Genomic DNA, 26,818 nt, shown 5'->3' with positions numbered 1-26,818 from the left:
AAATAAACCAGGGAAATCACACGCACTATTTTACTTTGCACCCACATATAAACCCCTTTATAATACAGAGTACAGAGTATGTACACCTCTTTGTACATCCAACCTTCAAACACATACACTGTACTCATTTGGCCATAATTCACTCTACTTAAGCTCCCACATGAATGCATACTTCTGACGGGCACTTTACTAGTAAGCTACAATTTGGACAAACTGTTACTACGATGCTACAGAGTTTGAGGCCTGAAATAAATCACTATGTCAACAACAACAGCAACTGCTTGGACGATCTTTCAGACAGAGTTATTTGTAACATTTTTATTATAGCTACTAGGGATGCAACAATACAGTCAGCCCAGTCAATTTTAAAGAACAGCAAGGAATTAAGAAAGACAGCATTTTTTTTTTTTTTTTCATTTTAAACCATTTTATTTTACTTTGAAGCAAAACAAAATTCATACACATTTCTATGTATGGTGTATTGTATGATATGAAATAAACAAAGCTTAAAATAAAAAATAAAATACATTTACTCTAAAATGAAACATTCAAAGGCAAGTGCTTACCCCTGGCAGTCCATATACAAACTATGAAAGGATTCGTTCAAAAAAAAAAAAAAAAAAAAAAAAAAATTGCACTACTTTCAATAAATAAACTTGCCATTTATTTTGAAACATGGATTTATAAGATGATGGAAACCCACATCTCCAAGCACTGAAAATGACTGCCAATCCCTGGTGATGAACACCTACTGCCTTTGTTATTTTTTTGTGTTTCATTAAACAAGTGGGGCACATGTGAACAAAGGCACTGGGAGGGACTGTTGCCTTTCAGTTGATGGTGTTACTTAATATTTAAATAAGCGACACAAGTAAAATAATATTTATAGACGCTCATTTTTTCATTCATCATTTTCTCTTTACACTCTACAAAGTCATTTCAGTGCGCTTAATAAAATATAAAGTCTATAGTAAGAAAAAGAACCCAACAAAATCCACATTTAGCTTGAAAGTGAAATGTTCCCACATTGCTGACTTTAAAGATTGCGGTGCTGCTCCTCACAGCTAACCATGCTAACCATGCTAACCATGCTAAAAGTAAATCATGTTGTTGTCAGCATCACCAAACTTTAGAGCGTTATGATTGGTTATTTAACTGACGTGGCGGGGTTTCCTAACCCCTGCGCACTGACTCACAGGCACACTAAGGCACACAGTCAAAGCCATGTGCGGAGCCTATACGTCAAACCGTAAAAAAAACTCAGTTTACAAGTCAGTATTGAACCGTGGATGCCGTACCAAACAGTTCAATGTTATTGAGAATTGTTGCATGCCTAGTAGTTACACATTCCTCGCCATGCTATAGAATCTGCCTCCACCACTAGATACAGTTACATTGATGTGCTCTGAGAACCCAATCTGACCGCATCGATCGATTATCCTTTGAAAAAAAGCATGAGGAGAGAGTGTTTGTGATTGGCTCTGCAGGCAAGTCAGGCTTAATTCCTCTAGCTGTGGTGTGACAACAGTGGAAAGAAGTACAGTGAGGAGGACTGGAGCTGAAATGGTTCATCCAAGGTGGGAATGCAGCAAGTGGTGCACTGTGGAGGCACGGCATGCATTTATTCATGCTATCAGGCCAAGCCCCAGTAGGAGGAGCAACACTGTGGGGGAATCGCTATAGAAATGACTTCTAGTACAAACTTCTAAGCATCTTAGTTTTCCCAGCTGACACCATCACATTAGAATGTTCACTTTTAGTGGCGCTACATGTGGTCTTTCTGCTGAAATATGAAATAGAAAAACTATTCGTAGCCAGCCCAGATCTGTCTCTTCAAACACTTCCTCCTCAGTCAATCCCTAGCTCTGTAGCTCTACCCCCACCCCACCCCTGTTTACCATATAGAGGTTATTTAATGCAAATGACTATTTTCTGACAGATGCATGGGAATTCATGCAATACCACAGTTTCAGAAAATTGTTTTCGGTTTTGAAATTGATCTTTTCTTCCATGTCACTTGCTATTTTCTATTCCTGCGATTCTGATACCATTTGCCTCGCTCCACATTCCTTGCTTTCAAAATGTATCGTTCAGAAATGCCGTCTTTTTTTTTCTCCAGCCTGTATGCATGACCAATGATCAACAACTACATTGCATCAGTGATTTAACTGTCACCACAAATAGACAACCAGGGATTATGAGACGCTTCTGATTGCAGAAAATGAGGGAAATGGTAGAAGTTTAGGACTAAAATAAAGAGTGTGCTGTTAATGTGGAGAACGGTCAGTCACAGGTAGGGATGTGCATCGTTAACTGGTTTTATTTGGGAACCGGTTCTTAGTCAAACAATTCTTTGGAATCGCTAACAAATACCCTTTACGATTCCGCTATCGACTCTTCCCGGGCTGCGCCGCCACTGTAAACAAACGTACCCATTCATCCATTTTCAGACCCGCTTGTTCCTGTATTTCAGGGTCGCGGGGGTCTGCCGGTGCCTATCTCCGGCTTAAACTGAGCGCTAGGCGGGGGTACACACTGGACAGGGCGCCAGTCCATCGCAGGGACCACTTACACTCACATTCACTCTTACGGGCAATTTAGAGACTCCAATCAACATAACGGTCATGTTTTTGGATTGTGGGAGGAAGCTGGAGTACCCGGAGGAAACCCATGCAGCACGGGGAGACAAACGTACCCCACTTGCAAATGTTCGATGACGTCACGTTATACACACAAGCTGCAGAGGTGAGCTGATCTTTTACATGCGATGCACTGTGAAGAAATGTCATACCGGCAAAAACTATCTCAAGTCTGGCTGCATTTAACAAAGAAAGACGACACCTCGGGGATCGTCACCTGTAATTCCTGCGAGAGGGATCTGTGGCCAAAGGTGGTAACACATACAATAGGTCCAAACATTTGGCCACACAACACAGCATTATACTAAAGCAATGCCGTGTCTTTGAAGCACTTAGCAGCACCAGTGCTAGCACTAGCACAGTAGCTAAAACTAAACAACTGGCTAACGTTATGTGATAATGATAAAAATGAGGTTAATAAGCCTTTTCACACTCTGGAACTGTGCATGCGCGACCTGCGGGTTCATAGGTCGAGAGGGACCAAAACGTCAACAAGCTTGTTTACTCTGTTGACGTTTACTCTGTGTAGTGTTTATATTAATAATATTACACATTTTCAGACTGGGGGGTGCTAAAAAAACAACACTGAGACCAGGCTTTTGATGGCAATATTATTATTTTGCTATCTGAATCAGAACTGAATGGTTTTCTTACTGTATTTTGGCGTTCATCCCCGTCAGTCTGTGCACACGTAACTTCGTCCTACACTCGGACACACCGAGTGTCACTGCTTGCCTTGGTTTGTTGATTGTTTTCTCTCACGATCGTCACTCTCATTAGTCCACTTAGTTCCACACATGCTCTGGTCGAGTGTGCGTTGCTTTGAGCCATTTTCTGCCTCGAAAACTCCTTTCCTCTTCCTCTGTCCTCTGTCCATCATGGCTAATCTCTCATCCAAAAGTGCGCTGCTGCCACCTGCATGCCACCAGTTGGTCACTACATCATAGCACAAGCCTGATATTCATGGGAGAACTCGTCACACTGTCTCCTAGCAACCCCAGTCAAAAAACACAATTGGCGTATACATCAATAGCAGCGAACGTTTGGATTTGAAATTACGTAATTTTACGTCAATGGCAGTGAGTGAGTTAAGCGCTCGCTTTGACCAATAGATGAGAGCCTCTTCTTCAGGTTTCTGTTTCTCTGCCTAGACAAGTCTTTACTCCAGTAATACCACCATCTAGTGATTAGCTCAAGTAACTGCACCAACGTCTGTTTGGAGCGGATCAGAAGTTGAGCTCTGAACGCAAACCGAGCCAAACCAAAATGATACAATTATCAGCTGTCCGCTGCCCATTCGGACCATGTTCGGGACTAAACCGTTGTGAATGCATCGTGACCGAGCGTCAGCAAACATTTTGCTGAGTGACAAAAGTTAATATTCATTCATTCATTCATATTCATATTCACAGCAGGCCGTGCTGTTTGCTCTTTGAGGGAAATATTGGGTTAGTTTAACATTTAATTACATTGTTAACAGATTGGTTAATAAATGTGAATACAATCAATGTACAAGTTATCTGTGCCTAAAACTGGCTTCAGACAGATTAAGTACACAGTGGCCTGGCTCATCACATGACTCATTCATCCTGACACACACGTTGCTCGTAATGTAAGTACATTTCTTCTTTTTTTCCAAGTAAGATCTTTGATGAAGCTGGCAATCTCTGACATGAAATGACATGTCTATGACTTCACTGATGGTGTGTTTGCAGGACAATGTCAGGCATCGACTCACTGGGTGTGACTCACAGAGACAGGCAGGCTATGGTGTCAGGACCAACCAAAATAATCATCAGACAACCACTTCCTTTTCACATGACTCTGTTTAATGTCCCCTCTTTAACCCTTTTCCAACAACGATACCACTCTCCTTTTGACCTCCGCCTTCAGACCAGACCATTTTTTCATCATATACTGCACTCTGTGGCACTCACTCGCTTGTCTTTTATTAGTGTTCCTCTTCTGTTTCAATGAAATAATGGCCTCTATTAAAAACAAGCACCTCTACTTTCATCTGCATCTTTTCATTGTCGCATTCTCTTTCATGATTGAGTTTAAAATGCCTTTGATCAATCGGCTTATTTAAACGCAAAAAATATTACCAAGTGAACGTCCACCAAGTAAAATTCTTTGTATTGTCTAAAAACAATCAAACTGATTCTGATTCATTAATGAGGTCCTTTGCATTAACTATTCATGGTAGAATGTGGGTGTGTCGATGGAATCCAACTCTAAAACCTCTAGCGAGACTGGGATTTACAAAAGGAAATGGTTCTTACAGGCGTACATACACACAGTTTCATAATTCAGCCATTTTCAAAGCACGTACGCTTTTAGTATGAATCCTTCACCTTAACTGTTGGTGCAATATTTAAAAATGTTTAGTATTGTTTCACATCTGAAGCACACTTGCCTAAGAAAATGGCTTTGAATTCAAATAGTCATTGACTTTTTCTCCATTAAAAAAAAAAAAAAATATATATATATATATATATATATATATACAGTATATATAATCTAAGAATTGTCAGATTATAACTTCTGGGAAAAAAACTGAAAATACAAGTTGTTGTTTTGTTTTTTAACTCAGCGTTTAATTTCCTGATAACAGTTAGTGTGACCAAACATCCAACAAAAATAAAATCACAAGATGGGGCAAAATTCCTTTTTCATAGAAATGCGATTACAATTATTGATATAGTTTTTTTTTTCCTTAATAAAAAGTCTGTCTTTCATTTCTTTTTTTGTGTTTATCATTCACAGAAACATCGTTTGTCAGTGCCTTGATATTAGGTAACAGCTTGGTGTTTCTATATTTCAAAGAGCTTTACCAACAAAGGACAAGGCCCACCCCGGCATGATTGCCTTTAATGTTTCACATAAATCACTGCAATGCCTGTATGTGCAGTGTGTGTGTGTGTGTGTGTGTGTGTGTGTGTGTATGCAAGAGTGAGGGTGTTTTTGTCAACACTTAGAGGAACCTTTCAAATCGCAGACACCCCCTGATTAAAGCCTCTCATTACTACACAAATAAACAGTCTAAACATATTCATACATCCATTTGTTTAAAATACACGAGCGCTGTGAGAATGGGATTACTCCAGGATGATTTACATTCTACAAGCACTTTGAGCAGTGTGCGTGAGTGTGTGTGTGTGTGTGTGCAGTTTAAACCATAAAAAATATTTTTTTATTGTATTTATCTCGCACACGTTTTCAAATTACACTTCAACAAAATTACTTGACATTTATGACGAACGTCCAGCCATGCATAAACACAAGCTCATATGGAGCATATAATTTAATATTTGGTTTTGGCTAATGTTCAACCAAACAAGTCCACATGTGAAAGGATGAAGAAGAAAGAGGAGGAGGGGGAGAATGAGGGGGAGGAGGTAGCCCCTCTCTGACCTACATACAGTACACCACACTGCATTCCTAATGGACCATTCTGATCACTGCCACTCTCTGTGTGTCCTCAGCTTGGCCTCCAGCTCATGCCTTAACGTTTGTCATTTATCACAAACATAAACCTTTATTTTGAAAAAGTGAATAAAACTACAGTGAATTTCACAACATTTAACCACATGTTGCTAATACTTGGTTAACAATTATTATTATTATTATTATTATTATTATTATTATTATTATTATTATTATTATTATTATTATTATACATGGTTAACTTTGACAGCTAATTTTGATTTACTTTCAGTCTTATGACTAAAATACAACTTCCCTTTTATTGAAATTTCAGTTATAGTCTATTTTTGAAGGTTTTAGTCTACTATATCTGTTAAATATATAGTCGACTAAAATATAAAGCATAAGAGTTTATGCATTATTTTATTAGATTTGATTCCAATTGATCAACCTGATATTAGATGTATTTATAATACATATCATGTAAATACACACAGACAGATCTTATGTGATCAATGCATACTGTGAGACCACATGATCACATCAGTTCTGATTGGATTTTGAGCCATGTGACGAAATTATAGTTTACTTTTTACTAGTTCAAGAAAAAATCTATATATTTTGATATACACGACTCAAAACACATTGTTATTGTTGTTGTTGTTGTGTACACTAGTTAAAATCACTACTCCACTACAACCATCACGCTCAAAGCCCAATTTTCGATTTTGGGCCCATGGAGCCCCAAAAGAAAAAAGAAAACTAAAATTGATTTGTCATTTATTTGCGAGTCAAATATTACCAAATCATTGACACATACCACATACGTGTCAAAGACGACTCCTCCATCAGTTCTCCTTAGATCAGAATGCAGTTTGGTATGAATACTCCATGAATGAACATGATGAGACACTCGGAGCCATTTTTTTTTTTTTTAAATGGGGCCCACCCCCCATTTCCGGTAAATTCCAAATTTATGGGAACATAGTCGTATGATATATTGTTTCAAAGGTAATTCAACGTAGATTACAATTATGCCTCGCACAATTCCATTAGGGGCCCGAGCGGTCCACCCCCTTTTATTTTGGCAATTTCCATTAAAGTCGTTTTGTCAAATATTGCGACAGTTGGTGATAACGAATCATTAAAAACATAGTAAAATATGAATGGGGCCCATTACTCCGTATGTGCCAGGGGCCACATTTTTTTACTAGGTGGAACCTAGTCATTTGACTGAATTCTCAGGAATGTGGCACATGCTATTCAGCGCGAAGATGATCCGCTGGCTCGGCCGTAGTTCGTCCGAACTTGTTTAAGGTGAAATTTAAAAAAATTACGACAAAGCTTTCCATTGATGGTTGTTTTGGAGCTTCGTAACTCCCGTAAAAATTTCATCCACTCTCCAAACCACCTCATAAGATACTCTACATTCCTTGTAGAACAGTAATATATTTCTCAAATATAATGCTGAGAAGTGTGGTGACCAGGTATGTCAGAAATTGCGGCAAAAGGGTTTCAATTGCGCTTTTGCGATATATTTCAATATCAAAACATCTGAAAAACCTCATAAAAACAAAAAAAATATCATTGCGATATTTGAGTGTTTATTCGAAATATTATGATATTTAGATTTTGCACATTTCCATGGGTAATGGAAACACAGCTTAAGTCTCATTTTCACTTAAAAATGTAGTCGTCAAAAACTGACTTAACAAAATGAACACTGTACTAATAGGCACACAGATTATTATTATTTATATCACTCAAAAGCCTAATTTTCAGGAATCTTTCCTAAAAGACAGGCGGGAAAACAAGTGAGGCAGGTTTTTCTGTCTGATAAACGTCATACTGAGAAATAAAGGCATGTGCGTGCAGCGGCCTGAGCCATGTATTTAAGTCCATTGGAGAGGGGAGACAGCAGAACTGCTGATCCATGATAAACATCCCTCCCAGCATTCGGAGAGAGACGGGAGAGGTCTTCCTGTCAATGCCACAATGAATCCCTGGGCAGCAGAGAGGGAGGATAGGATCGTACGTGCGGATACATGAGAAAAAGTGAAGGGATTGACAGTAATGGTGAATAAAGTGAGGATGAGCAGGAGCAGGAATCCGGAGAAATCTTTGGGATGGATCGCGTACATACATCACAGAAGGGTATATAAATAACAGCGGAAACTCCTCTGGCTGGGCCGGGTGAGGCTGGTGGGCGAAGCACTGACAGGATTACAACCATAGGGGTTGTAGATCACATCAAACAAGCTGCATGTGGAATTCCTCCATCAAAAAAAAAAAAAAATCAATTACACAGTGTCAGCGCAAATAAATGAGATAAATTAAATAGGAGGAGAAATTATGCACATACAACCTACACACACATTAGATTTTATGTTGTGGGAACTGAGCTGATTTATGACACATTAAGTACCTGCTTTAGGGTGAAAAAAAAGGTTGAGGAAGAATCACTATTACTGAACTAAAGCTCACACAGCCATTTTACCTCCTCCCAATTTCACCCAATCTTTACATTTTACTTGTATCCACTTTCATATTCGACTACAACTACAATCGCATGATTTAGGGCCACTCCAGTATACATACCCCTCTACGCAGTTATCTTTCAGGAGCCTTGAGCGCGACATGATATGGATCTGTGGGTGGAAACATTACCTGGTCTTTATCTGCTGCTTTGTCCTTCTTCATCTGTCATCACATCCTCCTCATTCTACTCTCGACTCCGCCCCCCATCCGACAACTTATTCACCAAGAGATGAAAGAGGCTAAAGCATTTGATCTAAGTAGCTGTGTTTCCATCCATCCATCTATCCATTTTCAGGCCCACTTGCTCCTGTTTTTTCAGGGTTACAGGGATCTGCCGGTGCCAATCTCCGGCTCTCATTGGGAGCTAGCTGTGTTTCCATTACAGTTTTTTCATGTTATTTTGAAAGTATAATTGTGCTTTGAACGTGTTTCCGTTAAAGGTCGTTTTGAGGAGGAGCCTCGTAACTCTGGTGAAATCTCATCCCGCAAGATGGACGGAAGGAAGATGGACGCTAAAAACATCCTTATAACGCTCTGCATTCCTTTGATTGTACCGCACCATGTTTTATATGAAAGAAATGGTCATGTGACCAGTAGGGGTGAGCATTGCCATGAATGTGACGACACGATACAAGTCACAATACGATGTATTCCAACACTAAACACGATATACATCACAATATATATCAATAATTAGATTTCACCTTTACAAGTACAAAATTGTATGAAATACAATTCATTTCATTTGTTTTAAACTTGTGAGAACAAAAATTGGTAAATAACTGTAATTCAAGGACCAATATTAAAAACAAGTGGTATGTTTATCACACTGTCATATTACATTTTTCAAAAAACTTTAACTTTTGCTTCTACAACAAATTCTGATTGTGTTAAATTCTTCAATTATTTTAAGTCACCACATACATCTATAAAAGTATCCAGTGTGTTTTATATGACCGGGCATTTACGTGCCATGCACAGGTTAGTGCAATTAAATGGTTTTTACGTTAAAAAAAACATAATTAAAAAATTTATTTTGACAATTTTTAGACAATTGCTGCATCGATTTGTTTTTACCCGCTTAGTGACATCATGTCATGTGATGTCTGAAAAACCTCATGAAAGAGTAAAACTTTTTTGCAATATTTTTTTTTCTTCTAAATGTAGGTGTTCCTATTGCCAGTTTTTATTGCACTATATAGATTTTGCACATTTCCAAGGCTAATGGAAATGCAGATAGTGATGCAGGGAGCCAAATAAAGATTTGTATAAGAAACTCATAGAAAAGCAAAATCTTGATTAAACCATGACAGACAAGGCAAGGAGATGAGAAAAATAAGACAACTGTGGTTTGCCTCCTTAGCACATGTTGAGACAGCAGCCGAACAGAGAAACATGGTTCCTGGCATTAATTGCTTGTCTTTGATGGAAATCGGAGGTGTAATTCAACATTGATCGATATTACCTTTGTAATTCAAAACCAATTTTCCCAGCACCTCGTCCTCCTGTTCCATCCCTGTGAACGTATCTCTCCTCTCAGCAATCCTCTTACTAACATGTTAAAGTGTGTGAGCACATCAGCAGGTGGGAATGCAGCGAATGGGAAAGGTCATTTCAGCCAAAAGCTTCTGTTTCATTACATGCTAAGCCGTGTAGAAGCCTGAGCAAACTAGTAATGATTCCTACTGTAGCACATTTACATAGCACATAGGGGGAAATAAATAGATCCCCCAATGCATTTCACCTCTGTCTCTGCAATATCAGACATGCTCTGCATTTACAATAGAACCAATACTTTTTTTTTCTTCCTGAGACCAGAACATACAATGGTTTATTAAAGCGACCATTAGTGATTTATTTGTACTGCTCTGAAAAGCACAATGGGATGGTGGTGTTTTCTGATCCACATACATTTGTTCTCATCATATTTCAGATCTACCTCAGGTGATGCACCGACAATATTTTCTCTCTGATTCATCAAAGCTACAAAAAAAAGGCTTCAAAGTTGTTTCAAAGTGTCTCCAAATACAGAAACAAGCAGACGGGAGATTGGATGATACATAGGGTAGTTGTTTTTTGTAGGAAGGCGGTAACTAGAGAAGAGAAGCCTTCTGGTTGAGATTCCACTGGGGGCTTGGTCATTAGTAGTCATAGGCCTGGTCGAGTATGGAAGGGAGCACTGCTACACTTAATTTGAGCTCTTTAATAACACACTTTATGAATTCAGTCATGTTTGCAGCCCTCTGCAGCAGACGCAGCGTCGGAGACATCGGCGGATCTCATTTCAGGCCTTTCAGGCTGACGAGATTTGAGATTCAATTAACCCCACGGTGCAACACCATCTCTCACAGGCACACGCACACACACACACACACATCGTCGCTACTACTCCCTCTGCTTCAAGGTCTATCGTGGAGCACAGCATGATCATTCTAAACCTAATTACTCCAGAGCTGTCCAACAGAGGCCCACAGCTGCCCGATCACATTTGCATTGAGTGGCCAAAAGCAGAGGAAGTGCATGCAGGCGGACAGCCAAGCAGCCAGTGCTCCAGAACATCATCTTTCATTCTTCTTGTCCTGGACAAAGTTACAGTGGCGTGCACTCCAGCCCCTCCTTCAAGCTTTCATCAAGTGTCCTTTACAATGAGAAGCTGACTCTGATGTTCACCTTTTTTAACATAAGAGGGGTTCACTTATTTAACCGATTGCAGCTCTTTTTGCTGTTTTCTATGACGTTGGTGCTTTGTTTCTCAGTAAAGTGGTTCTTGCTAGTTGTTTGCTCCCCGCTGCACCTCCTTAGTGAGTGTCTGGGAACAAAGTATTGAGATGGCACACTCCAAGGACACATTTGCAAGCTCAAACACAACAAAAACAAATTGGTCGATGGAGTTAAGCACCGACTTCAGAGAAAGAGGGAAACTAATGCTGTGATCGAGCTATTTAAAAGGATGTTTTTCAGGACTGCCGACGTGATGTTTCTTCTTAACGTGGAGCCACTTACATCTTTTAGTTATTGAGTTCTCATCAAGGTCAAGGATGAAGATCAGCCACAGATTTCAAACAATTCAAGGCTGACGCTTGCGCTTGTGTCACTATTTACAATGTAGGTTTGTCTTCTGAAAGCTGATGCTTTGTTAACCTGACCCAGACATGAAAACAAGAGAATCTTATCAACAATGACACAAACCAATAGCAGTGGGCAAGTGGACGCAAGATTTGGTATCTATCCGATACCAAGTAAATACAGGACCAGTATCACCGCCGATACCAATCCAATACTGTTTGTGATGCACAATGGTACATTTACCGGGAGCTGTTATTGTGATTTTCCATTTGAATTACTTTGTTAAACAAAGAAGAGAATAAGGGCAACGTTTATATGTGACTACAAAATACTTTATTCCAGGGGTGGCCAATCCTGGTCCTCAAGAGCCACTATCAGCATGTTTTAGATCTTTCCTTCTTCAAACACACCTGATTCACATGATTAACTCATCATCCAGCTCTGCAGAAGCCTGATAACGATCCTGGTCATTTCAATCAGGTGTGTTTGAAGAGGGAAACATCTAAAACATGCTGGATAGTGGCTCTTGAGGACCAGGATTGGCCACCCCTGGTTCATTCATACAAGAAACCTTATTTTTGTGCAAAAAATAATAATAGAACAGTAACAAAACAAACATTGCTATGTCTGGATTTTTTTTCTTGAACAAAATGCAAAAAATATGTCACAAAAGAGCAAATTAAAACAGAATCGTTTTTGAGGTAAAGAGTTGAGAAACTGCAATACAAAAATATAAACAAATATAAATATATAAATCATCACAACAAATGTTATTAAAAAAGAGGAAATTTATATTTTTAAACTGGGATCATTTATTACCAATACCTACATTGGTATCAATGTTTTTTTATATTTTGGATGGAATCGCCCACCTCTACGACCCAGCATACAGTAAGACCATGTATTCTTTTAAGGTAACATCAGATTCAACACTTCTACATACAAACAATAGGATATTTTCTATGTTTCTTCAAGAATGTATTCATGCCACTCCTCACGTACAGGCTGTGGATAACGTGCTCTGTGCTCGCCTTCACTGCCTCATCATGAACAGTATGATGACTAAAATAAGAACAATTATCATTTTCTCTCAGATTGCATCCAGCAGATGTCAGGGCCCACATGTGGAGGCGGCTAATTACTGTCTCCAAATAAACTGTGGCGTAATACTACAAGCATATGGTAGCGTGTGTGTGTGTGTGTGTGTGTAGTAAAAGCTGAACTAATGCCTGTGTCATGCAGGTGTGCTAATGATCAAACAAACCGGCTAACCCGCTAAAAGTTGTTCACACACACACACACACACACACACACACACACACACACACACACACACACACACACACACACACACACACACACACACACACACGCTGTGTTTGAAATGGTATACTCCGTACTGTGCACTACATACTCAATGAGTATATACTGAAGACTATATACTGTAGTATGATTAGGATGATGAGCGTTCCCACTGAAGTATACTTCCAAGTTTCCCAAAATGCATTTGGAACCTACAACGACAAAAACAGGAAACACACTGAGGCCAAATATCTCCGTTGTAAATATCACTTTATTTAACCCAGTCGCTAAACAGACAAAGGGTTGACTTGTCACCTTGACCAAGAGTTAAAAAAACTAATGGAAGACAAGAAGAGATGCTATTGTTTTGAAAAGGGGATGTTTGTTTTTTAGCTTGAAGCTGGTCTTAGGACCATTTTACGTTTGCAATGCATCATGGGGCGGTTGACTATGACTAGTGTGCCCATCGTGCATACTTGAAAAATGTCCCCACATGCGGCTCTCTGTCTAATTTTATGCGGCCCCCAAAGTAAACATACAAAATGACAAAAAGATACACAAATAAAAGCAAGAATACAGTAAAAAAAAATACCAAGAATTACAACATTGAATTAAAATACAGTAAAAGACAAAAAAAACACAGAAAATACCTAAAAAACACACAAAACTACTACAAAAATGAACAAAACAAAAACAGTAATGCTAATGCAAATAAATATACAAAATTGCATAAAATGAGAATAAAAGTACACAAAAAACAAGAACGTGGCTCAGGTGGTAGAGGGGTCGTCCTTTGATCGAGAGGTTGGTGGTTTGATCCCGGTCTATACTGGTCTATGTGTCGAAGTGTCCTTGGGCAAGACACTGAACCCCCAAGTTGCTCCCAGTGGTTGACGAGTGCCTTGCATGGCAGCTCTGTCCCATTGGCGTGTGAATGTGAGTGTGAATGAGTGGATATGTAAACACCTTGTGACCTCTGTCTGTGAAAGGTGCTATAGAAACAAAACATTACTTACGTACTTACAAAAAATGACTCTGCAAACCCACAGTACCAATAAACAAGCGACACAACAACAGAAATGAACAAAGTGACTCCAAAAAACAGATATTTCACAGGAATAACACTCAAAAGGACAACAGAAATGCACAAAATGCCTGACAACGAGTAAGACAACAACAAACATACATACAGAAAAACAAACAAAATTACAATAAAAATGATTTGCTGTTTCCTGTGTTAATGTTCAGATTGCTCATTATTCTTTCTCATTATTATGATGTGGCCCTTCAATCAAACTAACACATTTTCGTGGCCCCCGCTGTAATAGAAGTTGCCCACCTCTCCCATACAGTATACTTCCGGGTATTTCTCACACTCTCGATCTAATGAGAACACACTACATACTCACGATGATGTCAGACGTAGTATGAGTAGATTGTTAGTATGTGATTTTGAACACAGGCTCAGATTGAGTGTGTGTTGAGTGAAGCTGCCTTTGTGGGGAGAAGCTTGTGAGCTCGGTGGAGCTGAGGAAGAGCGAGGAACCCAATTGGGGGTACGACGCTGTCACATTGATCTCTAGTATCAGCTGATGGCTTGGCGTGAGGCATGCCACTTATCAGAATACCCTCATCTCGTCCCCCACTGGGAGCCAAGATGAGGGTAATACTGGAGCCCATTAAAGCAGTCTTTTCATCCCTACCCACATGGCCAAATGTGTGTTACTTGCGCACACACACACACACACACACACACACACACACAAATGCAAATATACAAGCAGCTTCCAAAAGCTCACGTGCATTCACATAAACAGACGAGCACACAACGAAACACACAAAATCAGCCAAGATCCTGGATGGTCCCTGCAGGCAGGCAGACAGTAGCATGATGCCGTGACTGCAGCCGAGTAAAGCTCCTTTTTTTTTTAACCATCGCCCAGCTCTGTTTCCTTTTATCCTCCTTTCCTCTCTCTCTCCCCTGTGCCCCAGTTCACTCCAGTGCACACGCTCCCTCTCTGCTCACACCCCCACCTCCACCCCCACCTCCCCCGAGTCCCCAGTTTCCATCCAAGGCCTTTCTTTTAGTTTCTGCAGCAGCCGATCGTCTTCTTCACGCTCCTTCATATTTTCTATATGTAATGGTTTTGTTTTCTTATCTGCTATTATGATGATGAAAATTATGTTGGAGATTTTTAATTACTTTCAATACATGATTACAAGATTATCATTCCATTTATCAGACGCTTTTATCCAAAGCGACTTACAATGCGAGCAGTAAGGGTTAAAGGACTTGCTCAATATCCACACTGGCCACAGCCACACGATGTTTTATAATTTGGAATTAGTTATTCCAAATTAAATAATTCTTAATTAAAGGTTTCTTCTTCGTGTTTACATGAAAATAGTAATTCCCGAATTGAGGTTGACATGGAAAACCGGTTTATTCAGCTTTAGTTAATTCCGTTTTAGGTCCGGATGTTGGGAAGGCTCTGATTGGACAGGGGATAATGTGACGTATCACGTCTATCGGGAGAAACACACAACAAACATTTTATTGTTGGCTATAACACAGAACACCACACATGAGAACTGTTTTCACCTTTATTTTGATTGTAGTTTTGAAGCAGCAGCTGGACAATAACACACTTTGGTCCACGGAGAGGAAGAGATATGAACTAATCACCTGTAAATAAAGTCCAGTAAAACTCCAGAAACAATAACCAAGAATAAATATTTGCTCTCTGGTAAAGATAGTATCTCTAACAACTGGGACAATGATAAACATGGTGATAATTACAGCCTGTGCAGCAGTACGGGGACGTATTTACTCCGTCTCCGGTTTAACAGGCTTCACTCGTCCGATGAAGCCGTTCCGTTTGCTGATCTCCGAGCGTGTAATAAATCCACGTGTCCGTGTTAATGTGTGTTTATGTTTATGCTTCCGTCCATCCACTCTTTTCATTATATCCATGTCTTTTAAGGCTCAGCTCTAGTTCGGGCCGCCATGTTGGATTATGTCATCACCCAGCGCATCATCGCTGCAAGTCGCAAATGCGCAAAACGACCTGCATTAACTTAAAGCGGCTTTAAGTGTTGATAACTGTTTACAAGAAAGAGGAATTATTTAAATCAGAATTAAAAACAGAATAAACCAGCCACCTACTTTAGGATTAAGTTTAATTCAGAATGAAATTAGCATTAGGAATTAAGTGTTTACAAGGTCAGGTTAAATAGGAATTAACTGTTATTCTGCTTTAAAGAGGAATTAAAGCTCCCATGTAAACGTGGCCAGTGATGGACCAGGTTGGATTTGAACCTGTGACCATCGGATTACAAGCCCACTACCCGAGTAATATTTTATGCAAGTACTACAGTATTTTACCTTAACATTTTGACTGAGCTATACTTCTACTTGTCGTTTTTAAAATAGTTACGTAAATATGTAAACTTTTCAATGTTTTAGATTGAATACCAGTCACACAAAGGAAAACCAGAAACGCTGCTAATAAAGATCTTGACCTTTATTTGAACTAGCTGTACTGCTTTGCAGGCTTTAATTTTCATGATTCCAGTAGGAAAAAAACAACCATAAAAAAAGCAGATTGGAAGCTCCAGAGTGCTGCTATTGAACCATACCCTGTTTTTATGTCTCTGAGCACTTGTATATAACGACTGCTGTTGAACAATGTTAAGTGTGACACAAATCTTTTTTAAATAGGTCAAGGATTTATTTTATCATGAAAACCAAAAGCTCCCTCTGATAGCTTGGGAGCTATTCCTTTCCTGCCACAGCCACAAAGACATTACCACATCAAGAGATGTTGATGACGCTTTGATGAAGGGGGTCGGTCAGTCACAGAGCACAGAAACACCACCTCATTAGGCTGGTTTAAGGCACTATTCCTGGCCGGGCAAGGCATCATTGTCTGCTAACATGCTAACCATGCCCTGGGCAAAGTCTCTCTAACATCTAAACAGATCTGATTGGACTGGATGGTTACGTTCACGAGTTATCCACTAGAAGAGACAGGAATAATGTGATACAATGATTCTGGGTCGCTACGTTACCTCTGATGCACTGAACGCAGACAGGGACCCAATCTTACAAGCATGCACAAGACTTCCTTGGAATAACAGTGCATAGTACAGCCCAAGGCCCATTTCGTATCCAATGCACCCATGCACACTGCTATCCATTCATAAGATTAAAGGATATACATTAGTGAAATGTACCAAGCTCATTACCAGACAGCCTCGCACCCTATAAAGCAGAGATGGGCAACTTTTATCACAGCGGGGCCACAAAAATGTTGTCTGATCCGAGGGAAGGGGCACATTATCAACATTCATGTTATCATTTAGAATCATGGCCAATCAGAACATTAATACAAGTCATTTTGTTATTTAATGTCATTTTGAAGTAATTTTGTAAATGTTCTTCTAATTTCTGGTTTTGTGTTTTTAGAGGTATGTTGTGTCATCCTGTTCATACAGTATTTGCTATTATTTTGTGTTTCTGGAACACATTTATGTGGATTTTTTTTTTTTTTTTTTTTTGTATATTAGTAGTCCTGTGTTTTTTTGCAGTCATTCTGTATATTTGTGCTTTTGTTTTGTGTATTCTTCTGTCATTTTGTGGTTTTTTCCTCTCCTTTTTTGTGTTTTGGAAGTTGTTTTTTTTTTTTTTTTACATTTTCCTTTAATTTTGTGCCTTTGGAGGTAGTTTCTGAGTATTTTTTGATTATATTTTTGCATATTTGGAGTCATTCGGTATATTTTTAAATTTTTTGCTGGGATTTTTTGTGTATTTTTCTGTCATCTTGTGTGTTTTTGAAGTCATTTTGTGCGTTTACTTTGGGTGGCCGCACAAAGGCCACATGTGGCCCCTGGGCCGCCAGTTGCCTACATCTGCTATAAAGTATGAAACCGGAACAGCGGGAAAAGCCGCTACCATTTTTGGGTTTTTTTTTTTTTTGCCAATGGGCTTTAGGCAGTCAATTTTCTTTTCATCATGCACTCTCACACTTTCACTCACTCTTACACTCGCAGTATTTCTCTCACACTGTCTCCCTCAGTCTGTATTAGGTCATCTTCCTTTTCCCTGGTTCTGATGTTAATGCACTCCCAATCAGGGCTGCCCATTAAATGGGCGCGTGCTACACGTTCATTAGGCTGTCCAAAGACCTGCCTGCATGCAAATGAAGTCAAATTGCAGCCCGCTGCGAGCTCCTTGAAATCTCCTCAGAGGGAGAATGTGAGTGGAAGCTGCACGTGTGAGGAATGCTGGAGAAATCAAGTGTCCATTTTATGCAAATGAAAAACCAAGCAGTGCAAAGGATTAACCCAATCAGGATCATTTCCAAGTGAAATGTGAATCTTGTAGACAAACAGAAAACTCCACGTGATGCAAAATCCGACTTGGTGTTCAGAATTCAGCCAAACTTTTTTGTCAGATACATCATCCCTCGAAAGCTTTTTCTCTCTAAAAAGCATCAAAACTTCTATTAGACGTGCTAAAAGAGAGAACCCACCACTGAACAGCTTTCATTCTCCTCTCCTCACCTCACTTTTGACCGCGAGGCATTTTCTGCTTTAAAAAAAGTTTTCCGTGTCAGCCGGTGGGACATTTCTTCTCGCCTCAGTTCTTTGCCATCTGTAACCATGATGTGGCGTGTAAGAGAACAGGCAGAGAGAGAAAAGGTGTGAAAGCTGTCACGGCTTAAAGAGGAAAAAGAGCAACGGAGACGAATGACGAGTACGTGACTTAAGCCACAAAGGTTTTGAAAGGTTTCCTCTTTGCATTCAGAGAGCAACGGCTGTGCCAGTAAATGTATATATGTAGCAACTCTTAAGTGATTGACGATAAAAGATAATTAATAACGATAGAACAAAAAAAGGCATGCTCCACTGGAAAAAGAAAATAGTTGAACCAATTCAATCAAATTGTTTTAATTGCTGGCACCTAAATGAGTTAAACTCTTTCACAAACATCAATCCAAATCATTTCAACAAATTCTCAGGCCATTCCACACTCTTCGGTCTCAAAAAATTGTGTCGATATTTGTGCGTCCTTGTTTTTCTTCCATTTTCTGCTTCAAATATCTCAATATTACACCACATAGGAAACTGAAATTTGGTATAATAATACAGCTCCATTCACTCTCTCAGAATATACAAATATGTCCTCTATACATCCTATCTGCTGGACATACCAGCTCTTTGAAATTGGAAAACAGTTTATTGTGGTTTGGGTCTGGAACATATTTGGGCCTTCAGAAACAACTTAGCATATGCCTCAGCTCCCTGTAATATGATCAGTTTTGAGCAATGTACATAGACTGTTCACATCACTAAAGATTAGTCACATACTGTATATGCATTGGTTCTTGAAATTTTTTTTATTTTTTATTTTTATTTTATTCATTGGTGAAAACTGCAAGGGGGAATGTATGAAAAAAAAATCTAATCTCTGTTTTAATTTATAGTATAAATGTTAACCTTCCTTGGGATATAAGTATTCTTTATGTGACTTCTTCATTTTTATTTATTTTTTCAAATCCTTTGCATCAGGCCATTGTAGTTTGCTTCTGTGTCTTTTAATAATTTATTGTTTATTAGTTTTTCACTATTAACATACAAAATATAAAAAAAAACATTGCATCAGAAAAAAAAAATAAAAACAATTATTTTTGACATGTTAATTAACATAATGTGTTACATTCCTAATATGGACTGGACTGATATGGATCTAATTGTTCTCAGATCAATGTTTTGCATTTACCCAACTTAAAGTTTTCAGTTTGTCCAAATCCATTTGTATAACCCAAAAGTAAAATAGTGCACCTTTCTAACCTGACACTGTCTTCTTTTCTTTCGCACCCTTGAGGCATTGAGGGGCAGTTATGGGTTACCGTAGTGATGACCCACAGTAGGTTTCGAACCAGCGACCCTCTGGTTACAAGTAATTTACTTTTTGTATTAACTTGAAAATGAAATGTAATTTGCTTTATAACTGAAATTTCATTTTAAAGTTGGCAGAAAATATAAACCGAACGTTCTAGAGATTCAATAAACTCTATATAAACTATACTCTGGAAGTAACTCAATCAGAACTTTGAGTTACTTTAACAACTTAAACATGCATCCCTCTGTACATCTTTACATCTAGACATGTATAGCACACATTAATGGCCTTTGGGATTCATCACACATTCCAACCGTGCGTAAAAACCTGTTTACAGAAAATAGAAAAGCTCAAATGTTGGAAGAGGAAGCATCTATTCACATTTCTCAGTCATGACCTCAAACACACTTGTAGTCTTTATTGTTTCTTCCTGAGCTGTGCATCCAGATACACTAACTAATCCCATTAAAGTAATCCGCATGAAAGCAACACACGGCAGGGTTACAGTTAGCACCGCCTCTAATTTATGCAAGGTTTAAACAAGCAGAAAACTGAAATAAATAACGTGACTACCCCAACAGCTTGCTATGTCGCATTCAATGGATGGACGTGGGATTATTTTTCATCATGCATCTCTGGTTGTGTCTCCTATTTTGTGTTGAAATCATTTCATCAGGGGAATATGAACCGTGAAAGGTACACGTAGAAACTAAGGAAAGAGGTTACTGATTAACATTTCCATAAAACTCATGGAAGTCCTACCTGAACATCTCACCAAGGCCCTTCAGAACACCTTTCTTGGCTTTGTTCTTGTCTTTGTCTTTCTCCTTGACCGACTTCTTGGTTTCCTTGCCCACAGCCTTGTCCGAGTCAATCACGGTTTCTTCTTTGGGGATGTCTCCATTCAGTCCAACAGTCACTGTGGTGAGGTCACCATGTGATGACCCAGGGCCAGACCTGGAGCTTTCCTCTGTGTCCTCATCCACTGGATAAAAGATCAGCAAAAAAGAAGGAACAAAAACAATTATCATCTAGGTTCTTGGTATCTGAGGATAACCAACAATCTTTCTTCTTTTCTAATGCTTTAGAAGATTAAATCTTTTTTTTTTTGGTAACATTAGAAGGAATATTAAAAAAAACAAAATCCCAATAGGTACAGCAGCTTTGAAGAATGCACACTGAATTCATAAGCCTCATTAGACAAGACTATATTTACATAACCAACCAAGTGAGAATAGAATTCAGCTGAATACATTCCCACTTAGCTGCAGCCTCAAGCCATCTTAGTTGTGTACATTCTTAAAAAAAAAAAAATCCCAAGGAAACTTATTTTTATCTTCCTCTGTTGGAGAAAAAACAGACATGACTGAATGAAATATGTCATGAGTACAGTTCTTAATTATATCTTTGCTAATTTCACCCAAACTGCAAAGGATGATTAAACTCATAGTTTCCATCACATCTGCCTCAACAGAGCACATAGCATCATCAAGGACAGTTCACACCCTGGTTTCCACATGTTCAACCTGTTGCCCTCTGGTAGGCGCTACAGATGTATCAAAGCTAGAACAAACAGACTCAAGAACAGTTTCTTTCCGAAAGGCATAACCATTCTGAACTCTCATATGCACTAAATCTACAATACCATACACTGTTATGCAATATTATCTAACTGGTGCAATATACTGGGTAATGTGCAATAGTTTCTATGCAATATGCTGGCACAGTATTATGTTAATACTGATATGAGTGTGTGAACTTTTTTTAAATCTATTTATATTGTATTCTTATTATTATTCTTATGTTTGTATTTTTATGGGGAGCTCTATCTCATTACATGTTATGTAATGATAATAATAAAAGGCTATTCTATTCTATTCTAAGAACTCATCTGAAAAATGCAATTAATCCCTCAGTAATTATACGTTTAAAAAACATGAACAACGTTGCAGGTCTACGTATTATAAATATGGTGAGTAGATGATGGATAAAACTTTTTCTGATTGCCATGTACTGCAATCTTGTAGGTTGCTTTAGAAGTTCTCTCTTTGATGGAAGAGAGAAAGGGAATACTATAGAATCAATACAAAAACATTGTTTGGCATTTCAAAGGGAAAACGTTGTGTTTTCTATTGTGATCTGTGGAACTGTAGCATCACCTCTTTGTTAAAACTCCAAACACGGGCAGATCTGAGAGCCATGCAGGTAAAACGTATCCAAGATCAATGGTAGCATCTCGATCTTCCCTTTTCATTTATCTACTGCTATGATTCTGGAATCCAGCTCTGGAAGTGAATTTTGGTCAATCCCTCAATCTGCTGCCTGCTAATCATCCACTTATGAGTGAATTTGGAGAATAGCAGCTGTGAGCTGGATCTGGTTATTCAAATGATTGAGATTAGCACTGGTGCTAATGTAGCTACAGCTTAATGAGGCCAAGCTGCAGATAACATGCTAAACATTGTAATTTGGAACTTCCAGAGGACTACAGGACTGTGAGCCAATACATCTGCATGTTTTAAAGGGAGTCCACAAAATAATATTTCAATCCAAACTTTACACTTTAGATAAATTACAAAAAAAGAAAGAAACTCTAAATGAAATGAATTTAGAGGCTTCGGATTAGAGCTTAGCTTATTGAAAACAGAAAGTAAACATTAATGATGTGCACATCTGCTGGAAAAATGAAGATGAAAAACAACCTTTTTCATATGGACATGGACTAACTAGTCTCTTGGTTCAGACACTATAAGGTATCCACCCAGTGACACTGCCTTAGTTAAATCAGTATTTTTTTGTTGTAGCAACTTCCCAAAACTTAAAATAATAACAGTGACTATTACAATTAATTAAATTACTTCAGGATTCAATAGCTATGTTTCAATTAAAGTTTTTCACAAATCAAAAGTGATACTTCTAAAATTTCGACAAAGTATAATTGCACTTTGAACGTGTTTCCATTATCAGTTTTTATTGTGCTATTTAGAATTTGCACATTTCCATGAGTAAAGGAAACACAGCTAATGATAAATGCTTCTCACATCTTGATGTTCCACTCGCACTCTTTTTAAATTCTACTTTTCTGAGTGTTCTAGCAATTTAAGAAAATATAAATACAGAACTTTGTAAATGTTTTTTTCTTTTTTTGAGCATGTCTAATTAATGACCAAAGAAGGAATATGCTAAACAAGCCGCTGGAATTAGTTTTATGGATAAAGAGAGACTTTGACGATCTTGAACATCTAGATCACGCGTGAGTAGAGCCACTACTCCTCCTAAACTACATGAGGTTGATTCAGTCTTTAATACGTTTTTAACTGAACAGATGAATTGTGAATGAACCAGAACAGTAAGTGGGTGGAGAGAGGTCGTTTATTATTATTATTTTAGCATTTTACTTTGTGTATGTGTGATCCATTCAAAATGTATAATCACATTTTTGTATATTATTTCTTAGATATTATTTCTGAAAGATATTATTTTTGATATTGTTTCTGTGTCCTGTTCAGCACTTTATTTTGTTAATGTAGAGGAGTCAAACAGCCCATTATTGGGATTAACTAATCATTGAAGCCCTCAAAAATAATTAATTTCACATTTGTTGTGAACTGAAGCCTGAAATTCAATGGAAGGAAAAGAGCGGAACCAATGTGCGTGGGTGATGGCTCAACCCGGTCCCTTTTAGGTGGGGGTTTCCGCCCCGTCCGTCAGAGGTAACCTGGGAAGAGAAATGTGCGGCTCGTGTCTTCATTACTCTGAATCCTTTACCTGTGTTTTCCAGGTTAGTACGTTCTGAAAATCACACAGAAATAATACTGGAAGCTAAATATCTAATAGAGAGAGAGATAGGCATGGTTTGTGAGTGTGTTTTGTCATTAAATAAGGACTTACGAGCGGAGGTAGCTCGCCGTTCGGCAAGTTGAAGTGACACACGTGGCGCACCATTGTATAGTGCAATGTATACTGTAATTTGTGTATTTGTGGCTTCCTGTACATGTTATGAATGTGGTTTGTGAAATGTATTAACAATATTTGGGATACTGAGATGCTGCACACACAAATATTCTGCTCTGAGTTATTTTTGTAATAAGTTTGGTAAGAAAATGCTGTTTCAGTTCACTGCAGAAATAGGTTACAGTAAGTTGAGCTTAAAGAAGCAGTAGGTAAGTTTGTTTGTAAAAACTGTGAAGAGTTAAATAGTAAATTTTCTATGTTAAATGTGTCAGTCTGGAAACGGGTTTAAACAGTATTAATATGGATTAGTGGTAGCGCTTTACATATCAGCTCATTCACCCAATCACTCTCACATTCACACACCAGTGGGACAGGACTGCCATGCAAGGCGCTAGTCCACCACTGGGAGCAACTTAGGGTTCAGTGTCTTGCCCAAGGACACTTCGACACATAGTCAGGTACTGGGATCGAACCCCCAACCTCTCGATCAGAAGACGACCCACTACCACCTGAGCCACGGTCGCCACAATTCCATGTAATAAAGAGAGGTAACCTGGGAAGAGATATGTGCGGCTCGTGTCTTCATTACTCTGAATCCTGTGTTTTCCAGACACCAAAACCAAAATCTTTTTGTTGCTGTGGTTCGTAAGCCTTGGAACCCGTAACATATGTGTATTTTAAGTTACAGCTTTATCTGTTTGTGACAAAGGTCGAGATAATGTCGTACTATTTTACCAAGTTGGCCAATCCACAGGCAATACATAATTTCTAACGACAGTTTTTAATTGTAGTGCAGCAGATTAATTGCATATTTCAAGAGAATTGTTCACTTCGGTATAAAAGCATGACATTTGGCACAGATACTCTCTAAGGGCCACTATTTTGGAAAAAGGTCTAGGCCACTCAAAAATTCAATATGGCGGCCATTTGTCAAGATGGCCATTGCTGTTCAAACGAGGTGTCAGGGGAAAGGCCTGGTCCTGCCGTGACCGAATATGTGCATCCCCCCCGATTAGAGTTAGAACTGCGCCCACTAGAGGCAAAACACACAATTGCGGTACAAAACGTGATTATTTTGTTAAATAAAGTGGCACCCCAAGTCTGAATATGTGGGTCAATGGGAGAAAGCAGCATCAAAGTTGCTCCCTTTTGCTCATAGTCCTCTGAGTTTACCCCTGGTGCAGGGAAACACCAAACTTCCACTGCCTTGGGAGGACCAGACCTTTCTGCTGACACCTTGTTTGACCAGATGTAAATTTTTTGAGGCGACTGAGTGTTTCGCCTCTAGCGGGTGCAGTTCCGACTCTACCCGGGGGGGATGCACATATTCAGACTCGAGCAGACAAGACCTTTCCGCTGACACCTTGTTTGGCCCAATCCAAGTATTTTTTGGTTATATAATAACCACTGAATAGCAATGGCGGTCATCTTGAAAAATGGGTGCCATATTGAATTTTTGAGTGGCTAACGCCTTTTTCCAAAATAGTGGCCCTTCGTGCCAAATTTCATGCTTTTATTCCAAAGTGAACGATTTATTTTTTACTAATCTGCTGCACTATTGAGCTTTTAATAAAAGAAAGGGAAACAGATGGACACGAGGGGAAGAAATAACAGAAGTGTGACATCAAACAGTGAGGCCATCAATGGCAGTTTTGATAGAAGTCAAATGGAAAATGGCTGATGTTCTGGAATGACAGCTGAGGCATTGATGAAAGCTTCAGAACAGTGAAAGCTTATTTTACTGCCAGACAAAGACAAGAAAACATTTCATGAAGTCGACCATTAAACTTTTCTGCTTTCATTCTGGCACATATTTGGGCGGAGCCGTCATTGAAGGTTGTGACAGGAAAGGATATATTCCTCTTTTTTTCTGATTTATAAAAGAGGGGCTTTTTACTCAGCGGAGAGTATTTTCCATTTTCTTTTGAAATGATACAACACAAAGTAGCACGAGGGGAAGGCGTTTTTGCTCCGTAGGATATCTTTTGGGGACACATTTTCTTGAGGTGATGCCACATTCTTATTTTATGTAAATAAAAGTCTGGTGGCAGAGGAAGGCAGGCTTATCTGTCAACTTTGACTATTAACCTCACTGACGAGCACAGACTGGCTGCTTTTATCTAAATTGAAAAACAGAGTTATTTGAATATCATGGGGAGAATGCAATATACAGCAGCAGGGGAAAATAGCTGCTTTCCCCATTTTTCTTCCCTAAGATAAGGCTGTATTTAGCGCCTTGCCGACAGAGCTTACCAGAACAAAGGATTTCAGGCAAATCATTCCTGCTCTTTAAAATGTCCCCCTGCTCTTTTAATGGAATCTTTTAATGGTGAATGGAAATATATATTGAGTGATTACTCCTGCGTTATTACCTGTCGGAAAGCCTCCGACTGCTGTCTCTCTGTAGCCACTGTATGACTTTCTGTCATCAAACACTAAGTAGGGATGGATCCATTCACTCAAAAGCAGGACACATGCCTTATGAGCTCTTTTTGTCTTGCTTTCACAGCATTGAATAAATGAATCCTTCTCGTCTTGGTAAAGTACACCATAAAACATACTGAGGCAAGGCGTGCAAACGTCTAACCAAGGGAAACAATGGCATGCCTTATATTGATAATCATCGGAAATAGCACTTTGCTTTAAAAGCCTGTAACAAATGTGGGATCAGTGGAATCTGTTTCTCCCGCGCACATCATTGAACTACATGCCACTGCACTTAAAGCACATACAGGCTCCCACGTGAGCCTCGCTGTCACAATCTCTTAACACTTCCAATTGGCATGAACGATGTAAATATTAATGAGTTTGTAACCTAGACTCTAATTGCACATGTGCTTTGTTGCACACATACTGACAACAGCTGGGAGACACTAACCTAGTTAACTTCCCTCCCAGTTAGATTCTGTAGAACTGAGAGCTTTTATGCAGTTGACCTACATTCACTGCCAGTATGAATATGTTGTCACTTTCTTTATTGAACATT

General features: G+C 38.9%; 1 protein-coding gene across 3 annotated transcripts in view; it reads right to left on the bottom strand.

The window, feature by feature from the left end:
* The window catches only part of LOC114453931 (partitioning defective 3 homolog), a 563,018-nt gene that overhangs the window by 139,273 nt on the left and 396,927 nt on the right, over window positions 1–26,818 (bottom strand). For all 3 annotated transcript variants that reach the window (XM_028433953.1, XM_028433955.1, XM_028433954.1), the window contains exon 19: window positions 20,641–20,863. In XM_028433953.1, coding sequence (XP_028289754.1) covers window positions 20,641–20,863 — 223 coding nt within the window. The remainder of the gene's footprint in view (window positions 1–20,640; window positions 20,864–26,818) is intronic.

Source organism: Gouania willdenowi, chromosome 20 (assembly GCF_900634775.1).
Source record: "Gouania willdenowi chromosome 20, fGouWil2.1, whole genome shotgun sequence".
In the NCBI taxonomy this organism is placed as follows: Eukaryota; Metazoa; Chordata; class Actinopteri; order Blenniiformes; family Gobiesocidae; genus Gouania; species Gouania willdenowi.
Note: the sequence above shows the minus strand (reverse complement) of the source record. Positions and strands in the feature narration are given on the sequence as shown.